This window comes from Misgurnus anguillicaudatus, chromosome 19 (assembly GCF_027580225.2).
Source record: "Misgurnus anguillicaudatus chromosome 19, ASM2758022v2, whole genome shotgun sequence".
NCBI lineage: Eukaryota > Metazoa > Chordata > Actinopteri > Cypriniformes > Cobitidae > Misgurnus > Misgurnus anguillicaudatus.
The window spans coordinates 31,514,132-31,525,993 of NC_073355.2; the positions used below are offsets into that span (position 1 = coordinate 31,514,132).

The window sequence follows — 11,862 nt, forward strand, 5'->3', positions numbered from 1 at the left end:
TCCATCTAAATTTATTTCTAGTTGACTTCACCCTAATTACTGGTAAAACGGCCCATTAATTCACTGTGCTTACCTTCTCTGCGTTTTCACATTGTACATTGTGCCAAACCATTTAAGAAAAGTATGAAATCTTGACTTTTTAATGCCCTATGCTGTTATATAGAAATTGGTTGATCCATGGGTAGTTACTGTAAATAGAAAATATATCACATTTAATGATACTTGCAAAGTGCTAAAGATTTTACACTTTTTTTTTCTAAACTCACATAGAAATTCAGTATAAACCATAAAAACAACAAATATGCACTTTGCAAGTTCAGACTTAGCCAGTCAGCTGACTCTGTAGTCTCACAATATTCAAATACCGGCATATAATTTCATAATTATATATTATATAGTTATTGCATAACATGGCAGTCTGTTCCTAATACATGGGGGTGATTCCCACAAAATCCAGATTTAGAAGGTATCCCGCATCAGAATTTTTAAAAAGCCCTTAAAGCCAATTTTTTTTGTGCACATATAAGATTAAGGTCTGAACTCACTAAACCATGTTTTTTTAGAGGATTTAAAAAATATTTCCTATAGACGGTTTCAGCAGTAACAACATAAACAAGCGGCTGTCGCGGTCCGCACGTAACTTCCGGTAAACTCCACTAATAATAAATAACAACAAAGTACTTTAAACGTAGTTTATTTATATGACAAGCACAAAAACAACACATAGATTACCTAGGAAACCAAAACATTTGTTATTTTCGACGAGGTATTTGTTCAAGAGATCAGTCTAGCAACTAGTCAGACCATTAAACAAACGAAACCGGAAGTAAAGTTCGGATCCAGACATGTATCACGTGCGTCCAATGAAACCGTCTATAGATTTATTGTTGGATTGGAAAATTAAACAGACTTAAGGACTGTCGGATAGGTACACTTAATCCTGGTGGACCGATTAGAGTCCAAGAATTGAGTAAAGCACCATTCAGATACTGATTAAACTTTACTGTAGAAAGGAGGGGTTTGTGTGTGTGGTCTCTACAAATAAAACGCAAAACAGATATACATAAGATATGATAAATTACACAAAATACAATAATACAAAAAAATACAGCCAAGTACTTCTAAATGTAGTGAAGAATGAATTATATTATCCACAGAGTAGGATTAACAATATGAGCGTGAAATAATAACTGTAGAATATCAAATCTGCATATACTTATATAAATGCTTAACTTAAATCTTCATATTACAACCATATGCAATACAAATACACATACTAATATAAACAAAAACTAACAATATGTTAAAATGTAACAAAATAGCAATATAAATCAAACAATAAACTCGATTTGGCGGGAGATGCACAGACTATTGCGCATAAATGAACACTCGATTAACAAGCTTAACTCAAATTTAAATCACATAACAGTGATATCGTGCAGAACTGTGACATAAACATAAATGTAACATAAACATAAATATATGCATTTACAAACTCATGTTTTGGTAATGAGAACTAAAGTTGTCTAGGTACTATGACAAACAAAATTTTAACTTTTATCTGGAGAGAAAAAATAAGAAGTGCTTACTTGGTAGCCATCTTCAGTGTCACAGTCAATTATGTCCCTTCCAAAAATTAAAAAAAAAAAGTTCCTTGAGGGCTTAAACAATAATTGAAAATTGTTGCGGAGGATGAGAAAATTGGTCTTGGACACATTTATATTCCTTATTATTGTCTCTACATTTACCAATGATCACCATACCACATGTTTCTTTACTGTAAATGTTTATAGTATAACATGCACTGAAGCTTTTTATTTTTTAGATTTTTTAATTATAAATATTTCCATGTCAAAGAACTCAAATCCAGTCATGGACACGTTGCGGTAATGAAAATTTTCCCCTTAAATGTGGAAAAAACTACAAAAATTGGTTCATTTGAAATTATGTGCAAAATAGTACATACAGAGATGTTTGTAACTGTATGATTCTTATTTTGATACTTTTACTTTGCATTTACTTTTTTATCAAAATGATTTATGACACCTCAAGTCTAATTTCACGAGAATCACCCATCTGTCAAATACTAAGATAAAAGATAATTAATTAAGATAAATAATTAACTTTCTTTCTCTTTGTCTGTCTTTCAGGGTTGGATATTGTTCTTGATCCTCTGGGAGGTTCTGACACCCACAAAGGCTACAACCTGCTTAAACCAATGGGGAAGCTCATTAGCTATGGTGAGCCGAATAGGACACACTCGGTGCACAAAACGCTCACTTATACATCACTTCATTTTGCGTCTTCTTGCCTCTTCCCCCCCTAAAATAGTTTGCTTGTGCATCTTTTTCAAGGTGTCTTTATCATTCCGTCCAAACATTTCCAGCATTATCATGTTTACTTGCATAATTTATCAACAACAGGCACACGGGGTAAAAAAGCCATAGACAGTGACGTGTTACAGTAAATCATCTTCAGAAACACAATTCCCGGAACAAGACCCTTTAAACAACATGGCGTCCTGTAGTCCCACCCAACTTTCGCTCTCTCTCACTCTCTTCCTCTATCCTGCTTCATCAGAACAATGGCTTCTCTATGTGACACTAAACCCAGAATGTGTCAGAATGTAGCAGACTGGGTCGCCTCCAAATCACAGTCCATCTCAGAGCTTGCTTTGTGCAAATGTGTGTGCGTGCGCGCGCAAGGGAGAAAGAAGGTTGTCATTGCTTTAAGCGTACATTTTTTGATGGAACTATAGAGCAGTGTTTCCTTAATCTCATCAACCCCTCCCATCTTCATCTTTGGGGCTTAAGGAGTCCTCCATCAACACCAGGGCTACATGATGATTCAGATTTACTTAAGTCAGGAAATGCATGGATTTCTAATTTCATGCAAGTTCAAAAAAGTGAAATTGGGTCAAAGCGGAGATGGTTAGCCTGACCAGTGAGCACATACTATGTGCAAAAGACAACAAATGAATAAGGATGATCATGTGACGAAACACTGAAATGAGGGAGAGGGTAACAGACATGGGAAGTGATGCGAAAGGATGTGCGAACGGTAAGAGAATTGAAGCGGGGTCAACGAGTGCAGTGTTGGAAAGAGAGAGAGAGAGAGAGAGAAGGGGGTAGAGAGACATGTCACTTCTCTATAAATGAAGAACTGTCACTGTGGGAGCCATAAGCAATAATTCACCCATCAGTCAACCACATACCCGTTACATGCAGAAAAGTAACTCATCCAAACACCTATTCATGCCCTGCCAACATGCTCACAGTTCAGACGTCTTGGTGCTGTAAATCTTATTAGTCTCAGTAAGACCGAAACAAGCACCTGGATCTCAAAACTGGGGCCAGTACTATGGTGCCATTGCAGTTTGCAACCACTTCCACTTCTTTCAATTTTATTTCAAGTTCTAGAAATCTTGCACAAATACCTGCTACCAAATAGTACCATCAGTTTTGACCTAGAGTGTAATCTTTGTAGCATCCCATCACATGATATGCTGCAAATATTATGCAAACTATGAAATGTCACACATAAAGATCACCTATTATACCCATTTTCACAAGATGTTATGCAAGTCTCAGGTATGCCCAAAACGTGCCATTTTAATGTTTGTACCTTTAAATGCAAATGAGCTACTTGTAATAAGGGTTTTCAGCTAAAATAGATCTGATTCCTGTGAGCCAATAGTATCTCACTATTAGTATCTAACTCACTAAGGGTGGAAACTATGATATGCATGCCTGCGGCTGCGTCCGAAACCGCCTACTTCCATACTGTTTAGTAGGTGAAAAGCAATAGGTGAGGGAAGTAGTATGTCTGAATTGATAGTATTTGAAAAACTGTAGGCGAACATTACTCGGATGACCTACCACTTCTGGCAAGATCCAGAAATGTTCATTCGATGGACACTTTACTACCACGTGATCCCCTGGTGCCAGTTTTTCAAAAATCGGATTAGATCAAAATTTGATGGGTTGTTAAAAAAATGAATTCTGAATTTGGATTTTGTTCTGGAAATCACCACTTTTTAGTAAGATTGGAATTTGTTTGATCCCATTGGGCCAGTTGTTCAAAAGTAATCCATTTGCATTTCGGCTATCAAATTGGTCAAAATCAAAATTGCAAAATGGGTTGTTAAAAAAAATGGATTCTGAATTTGGATTGTATCAAAAAATCCAATCTAGGTTTTGATCTGGATCAAATCGCCACTTTGTGTTGTTTTAGTCAGATTGGAATTTGTTTGATCCCAAAAAGCAGAAAGGTGGATTTCAGTAACAAAAATGCAATAAAACTTAAACGTTTTCTAAAACTTATAAACCTGCAGTTAGTCTACAAAATAACATTTCTATCATGTAATATTTATAAATGTATCATTTTTTGTTGAAATTTTGCTCCTAGTACAATCCTTATAGTAATAAATTGATATGTATAACATTGCTCTACCATTTAAACCTTTCAGTCAATTAAGAGAGAAAAAGTCAATAGCAAACAAAAAATATTTAACATTTAATTTTATCAAAGATAATCTTTAAATTTAACTGTGGCACTGTACAGGAAAACTTTTAAGGAAAAGTTATGTTGTTTTATTGTCTCTGCAAGTAAATAAACTTAATGTCCCATACTTACCAAACTACCTGCTGTTTTTTACATAGCTAATAGTCAACATTAACGTGGTCCCATTTAGGACACTAGTAATCCAGATTTGCTAATCGGAAAAGGTGTGTATCTGGATCAGGGTGATCGTATCCAATTTTGCTTTGAAAAACCAGGAAAAAAGTGAGATGGCTTACTTGATCCTGGATAGCAACATGGGGATTTGCAAATTTGGATCTTTTTGATCTCAGATAAACTTTTTGAACAACTGGCCCCAGGAGAGGAATGATCCAATGAAGAAGGTGATGGAGGGGCATTGTTTTATTAAAAAATGGCTGTAAGCGGTAACCCGGTTTACTTCAAATGCAAATAATACATGTATTAAACAGCTGTCCCTTGTGTTTAAATAAACACAAGGGACGACGCATGTCACACGATGTTTCCACATGGTGGATGTAGTACGTCCGAATTCATTCATACTATCCATTTTCCTACCATATAGTACCTTCTGTTTTAACCGTCGATGAGTAGGTAGTCTTATTCAGTACCTACTGTCACAATATGCGATTTAGGACGCAGCCTGTCAGTCAGTGGGCGGGGCTTTATCAGTGTGACGTCACATTAACAAGAGAATCAAAGTAGCATGTCTAATGAGACTAAAGCCCGATTTATAGTCGTGCGTAAGGCTATCTGTAGCCTGTGCATAGCTATGCGTAGCCTGACGTGCACCTTGCAAAAATTTTAACAGCGCGTCAGTTCTAGTGGACCGCAAGCGCTGTGATTTGGTTCACCAGAACCCCTCCCGTCGTTACTTCCATCATTGCTGGTCTTCTCATATCATACACAACAAGTTGCTGTTTCTTCATTTGTGGGTAAACTTGCCAAGCTTCTGCTTCTGTGACGGTCGCGCTGCTACTGTGGTTACACGCGTGGATACTGCCTTCCAGCGGTCTTCGTGTGTTTGCACGTCAACGCGGACGACAATGCAAAAGTGTAAATGAAAACCGACTTGGAACCTACGCCGTTGTGGCCACGCCGTAGGACCCACGCACAACTATAACGAGCCCTTAAGGGACTAAAAAAGAAAGAGAGGATGGATTTTTTCCTTTTGTAGGGTTGTTGTGTTCACACACTGCCAAGACACATTTGTGTCATCACCTTGTTGAAGTGAAAATTGCACGATAGGTGCCCTTTAAATAAAACTCTATCCTTTTGGTATAAAAATGTAGAGGAAAACACAAAATATGTGTTTAATGCTTAATGCTTCTTTATAAACGTGTTATTTGTCCACCTATGTGTTTGGCTCTGCAGGTGCCGCTAACATGTTGGCGGGTCAGAAGAAGAATCTGTTTGCGGTGGCCAAGACCTGGTACCAGCAGTTCTCCGTACACACTTTAAGTCTGATCCAAGGGAATCGCTCAGTGTGTGGGTTTCACCTAGGGTACCTGGACTCTGAGACCGAGCTCATCGCTCAGGCCATGTCTGTGATCCTGGACCTGTACCAACAGGGCAAGATCAAGCCCCGAATTGATTCCACTTACCACCTAGAACAGGTAAATAAAACAGAATGCATGAAAACGCAGCTTAAGTCTTATTGTAAAGAGCACTGTCTGAAAATATAACCTTGATATCTTTAATATAGACTGATTATCGACTAATTAGATTATGAAACTCTGGCCTGGATTTCACCGACAGGGTCACATTCGAAGAACGTCAGAGTATGATTTGTGTGTGTGATCTGTGCCAGGTTTGTTACCTTGAGCAGTTAAACGTGCGTAGGCGTTCGTTCCCGATCATCACCTTAACCCCCATCCATGCCTTGTACTCCTTCTACGCTTTGATCAAGTGCTTTTTTCCTCATTCATCTTTCTCTGTTATTTCTTCTCTTTCTTCTCCCTCCTGTTGCTATGGAGACGTCCCTTTCCGCTTACAGTATGTGACGGCGAATGTGAGCTGATGCTTTTATGACGACGTGGGCTTTTATGGGTCTCCTGAGTGTTATTGGAGATTCATAAAAACGATGCTTTTACATCCTTTAACGTTAAAGTGCTTTTTACTTTGGAGTGAAAATTCCACATCGTTTCGGGACATCGGATGAGAGCGCCATCCACTCTGTTTGTTCGTAACTCTCTCTTCTCTGGTTTCCCGTCTCATTCTCTGTCCACAAGTCAATCGGCAGGGCTAGGTTGCTTTTCCGTTGCTAGGAGATGACTCGCTGTTGCCGTGGCGCTGGTTGTTAGGTAGAGTGGTAAAGGAGAGGTGAGTTGAGGGAAAACCGAGCTAGCAGGAGGAAGAGTACAGATTCATCCTCGCTCATTAAGTATTTGCAGATAGATGGGAATATGTGTAAAACACCACCTAAAATATTTTTTGATGATTTACTATTTTCTATATAAAATCATGCTACGTAATTTTAAAGAATATTCTGTGAAAATATTTAAAATTCGAAGATGTGAAATAAAAAGTTTATGCATCTAATTTGATGCATGCATGTTTAGGTGGTACTCGACAGCTTGTAAGTTATTCTTACCACAGCAGATGACCAATCAAGCTTCTCTCTCTCTTGTTTAGATCGGCGATGCCATGCGTAGGATGCAAGAGAGAAGCAACATCGGTAAAATCATCCTCACCACTGAACCCATGAAGGAGGAGGAGAAAAAGGAGGAGGTCAAGAAAGACGAGGAGAAAAAGAAAGACGACAAGAAAAAGGACGACAAGAAGAAAGACGACAAGAAGAAGGAGGAGGCCAAGAAGGATGAGAAGAAAAAAGAGGAGCCCAAGAAGGAGGACAAGAAAGCGGAAGAGAAGAAAGAGGAAGTCAAGAAAGAGGAGAACTGAGTAGTGGATGTGATGTGATTTGTGTTTGTGTGAGGGGTTTTGGGAGTGGTCTGCGTGCGTGTGCGTGTATGCATGTGTGTGTTATATTTGTGTGTGTGTGAATGGGGGGGTGTATAGTGTAATTAACTTAACCCCAGGTATTTTCTCTGACATTAGATCTGCAATTATTCAATCAGCAGAATTTTAACTCTGAACACACACACAAACACACACGTTGTACACTAAGGGATCACACCACTATATTGTGCTATTGTAACCTGGTAGTGTTTTTCCAAGTTCCTCTGCATTCTGCGATGTCGTTTCTAACTTTTCTCGTATGACTGCACGCCGATAAAGCGTGTTAGGGCAGTATTATACTTTTATAAATATCAATGCAATGTTTACTCAACCAATGTCTTCAATTATTTAGTGAATTAACCTTATTCTGCACCCTGTCAAAGTATACATGTTCTCTATTGTTATTCCTGCCAAACTAATGCACTATAAAATTATTGTATTCCACTGAAAAAAAGATCTTTTATCTTTTCAGACGCAAACCAAAAACCCCTCACTCTCTACACCCCCCGTGCGTTTGTGTGCCGCGCCTGCATGGGTTTAGCAGGAGCGCCGTTACCGTGACAACGTCCACCCTTTTCCACCAACCCCTCCCCTATCTGTTATGAAGAGGCTGCACTTGTTTGATTTGCCGTACGTCATCAAAAGCGCTCGATCATCTCTGCCCACCCAAATCACCCTGGACGAGCACTGGCACATTGAACAAGGGCACCAACCTACGCTCACATTGTTTATGTTGTATTCCCATTGGGCCAGGCTCACTGACATGCACCCGACTCCACCCCTGGGTGGTTTTTGATGGCGATACAAGTAGTACATTTAATTGACTCTTACCTCAAATTTCCTAACTGCTTTTCTTATATAATAAAAGTAAATGGGGACCCAATTTGACACAGTACATTATTACAGATGAAATGGTGGTCCACATAAATAGCTTGTGCACATTAATTTCCTAGTCTTTAGTCGGACCACTTTTGTGGGGCACTTTGCAATTTAACTTAACCTCCGTCTGTCCCTTCACTTTATTTAAATTGAAAACCGAGACCAAGATGTTTTTTTAAAAAGCCATATGGGTTTGAATATATTCATTTGGGTGAGCTAACCCTTTAAGCCTCAATGGCTAGCGCATCAATGTGCCATGTCATTAGACGGGGCAAGTGCTAGGATTTTAATGAGCCTAGCTGGCAAACAGGACCAATTATAGCTCAACTCTCGCTTTCTCTCATTGTACGAACTCTGAGACGTGCAAGCATACGGAGGGTCAGATAAAGACAGCAGTGGCCTTTCATACCACAAACTCCTCCAGGATTCCGCAGCCCCTCATTCCAGTTGACGGATCACCCTGACCTGCATCACACTTGTTGCATGTAGCGTTTAAATCTGCTCATCTGACTCTTCCTCCTCCCGTTACCCTTTTCGTCATTGTGGTCGGCATGGCAACAGCAGTTAGGCCAGATAAAGATGACAGTCGGGTCTCACCCCCACATCTCTGACAGACCCACACATAAAATCCTACTACAGCCTTTCTTTTATACAATACGCCTTTTTGTTTTAATAAATACATATTTATTTAACTCCCTGATGTATTCACTCTCTCAGTGTCAATCAAACACTCTGGCCCCTCCCGCCTCTTTAAAACGCAGTGATCTGCTGCCTCTACTGGTGATTTGTATGCATTGCTATCATTCAAGACACCTGCTGACTGCTTTTCCGTCGTGCACTGAGTCTGGTACATGTCAGTGATCAACTGTTTACGTGAAACGAACCAGACCCCTCTTCTTTATGTACGTTTGTTGTTGTGTGAGAGTCAGTGCGTGTGTGTGTGTCTCTGTATTTGACTGTCTGTCCTCAGGTCTTGTCAGATATAAATTCAATTTTTTTTCTTTCTGTCACTCTACCTCCCTCATGCTACCTTATTTTTATTTTACAGTTCACTAAAAAACTAAAATATGACGTACTTTCAGTCAGGAACAACCTGCGAGTTTTCAGTTTTTGGGTGAACTGTCTCTCTTTCTGACTTAACTCTTATTCCAGCCCCATGTTGGTTTGCTATTGTTTGCACTTTGCTTGTACTTCTAGAGATGGCGGTCCCACTCCCAATCCACTGTGTTTGCGATTTCGCTCCAGGTTTTCACTCAGACTTTGAGTCACATTTTCTCTCCCACCAACACATTCCTCTTTATGCCACTCTTAACACAAGAACCATGTGTTGGAAATGCATAGATGCGCAAGCCTTCATGTTCATTTTTGTGTATTACTACATCATGTGCTGAGACTTTACACTACATTGCCACCTGTTTTACTTATTGCTCTGGCCCAGAATGCACTGGGGTGGGAGTGGCACCCATTTCCAGCTTGGGACCTAAAAAATGAATCCTGAATTCTGTTTAACTTTCGTTTTGTTTTTGTTGTGTTCTGCTGGTTGTGGCGCCAAGTGACCCTAACTAACACGTCAGTAAAAATGTTCGTTCCTTTTTGTATTTTGTTTGTTCTGTGGTCTGCATTTGAGTAATTTTGTGTTCAAAAAAGCTTGCTGCAGTTCCTCTAAAATGTGATGATGACTCCTATTTCGTTGGTCCTGACCGAGTGTGCCAAACTTTTTTCGTGGAGGCGTGACCTTCGCTATAACTGTGCTTACTGTACTGAAGGAAAAAAATGAGAAAGAAACCTTTTTTTTGTGGTTATTGTCGAAATGATCTTGCAGTAAAAGACCTACGAATCTGAATTTGCTCCTGTCGTGTGTGGTCGACGCCCTGAATATTATTGGTGCTGACTGATTTCTGACTTTTCCATTTTAAATTCATGCAAAACCTCTCGTTCTCACTGTGCCTCAGTCGTAAACCAACACCAGATTGCCTCCACGCACGTTTATACACAAATGCTCGTACACACAAAATAGTTTTCCTTTGTATCCGATCTCGGCTCTGCTCTCCTAAAGGGCTGATATCAGGTTCCGCTGATCCAGATCAGGTGTACTGTTGTTTATGAATACTTCTGTGTATTGTGTGCACTAGTGGTTTATTAGGCAGGTGGGCGGTCGCAATGTACTAGCCAATGACTAGAGTTAACCCAACAACCAAAAAAGTCACAGTTTTAACAAACTAACAATTTTTTCAAGCAGTTACAGGTCTTACAACTTCCACTGTTTTTTTTTCGGCTTTTATATTCTGGCTGTCATTAGTGTTCAGTCTAGTTGTGTAGTGTTGCCGTTTTTCCTCAACAATCCAAACATAATTCGTCATGGCAGGTCATCTTAACATTCTAGTACTCCACTATGTCAATTCCAGCAGCATCGTTCCGGTTCTGGATCACATCTCGGCTGCTTATTAGTTTTAGTTACTTGGCTCTGTCTGCATGGCTAACATTAAGCACCACTGGATCCATTCAGAGAGACCTCATGTATTAACACATCCAACAGTGACATCTGGGTGAGGAAGAATTCATTAAATCTCTCAAGGTTTAGATACATTGTAAGATGATGGTTTGGGAATATTCTTCCTCTTCCTTTTTTGGAGCACACGCGATGAGCTCAGACGCAGGTGTGACTGTCTCCCGTGAATATGGAATTGTGCGACTGGGAGCCAAGCTGCTTCCTTCCTCGGACCCTCAATCCAATAGCTTTCCCAGAACAGGAAACACCCCTCAGTTTCACAGAGTCTAGAATTCCTTACACATGCACCCCTAACCAATGCTGAAAAACCTTATGTCCAGACATGAGTTAGAGTATTAGATACTTAATTATAGTGTATCTTAACAGTGAAATGTATTTATTTATGCATCAATAAAATCACTATGAAAGGCTTGCGGTAGAATTTTACCTCTAAATTTACACGTCAGCGTAACACGCTATCTCTTAAAATGTATTCTGCACGCATTGCATTATGATAAATGACACCTTTTTTGTACAAGCAAATGCATACGTATAACAAAAATGCCTGGTGACTTTGGAGCATTGGGAACATTTTTGAAAGACGAACCCTTAAATTTTCTCTGCACTCTGAATTCTAGTTCCAACTTTTCTGCTTGGCTTTTTAGCCAATCAGATTTCCCAGCTCACATTCCTGTTCACCGATTGGCTAGAAATTGAAAACCCCTATTCGTCAGCATTAAGTCACCCCCCACACACGTCAGAAAAGCACCGCAGGTTGTTTTTGTTGTTGTTTGTTTGTTTTCTGAAACCCTCAATTTGAACTTTCTCCGTTTAATCTCGAGTATCTGAAGTGCTGCTGTATCTGTGCTTGACTCTGGGTTGGTTGGACTGCGTGTGGTCGTGAGGACTGTAGAGTTCATAATGCTTCTGTGTGTGATGTGACCATTTTGCCTTACATGTTTTCCAGGACTAATTAAAGAGCATAACTAAAAAAACCA

General features: G+C 39.5%; 1 protein-coding gene across 1 annotated transcript in view; it reads left to right on the top strand.

Moving 5' to 3' along the window:
• Positions 1 to 11,862, top strand: part of vat1 (vesicle amine transport 1) — a 33,364-nt gene extending 21,502 nt beyond the window's left edge. Inside the window, exons 5-7 of the mRNA XM_055194406.2 lie at positions 2,151 to 2,240; positions 5,914 to 6,155; positions 7,174 to 11,862. Coding sequence (XP_055050381.2) covers positions 2,151 to 2,240; positions 5,914 to 6,155; positions 7,174 to 7,440 — 599 coding nt within the window. The 3' untranslated portion in view covers positions 7,441 to 11,862. The remainder of the gene's footprint in view (positions 1 to 2,150; positions 2,241 to 5,913; positions 6,156 to 7,173) is intronic.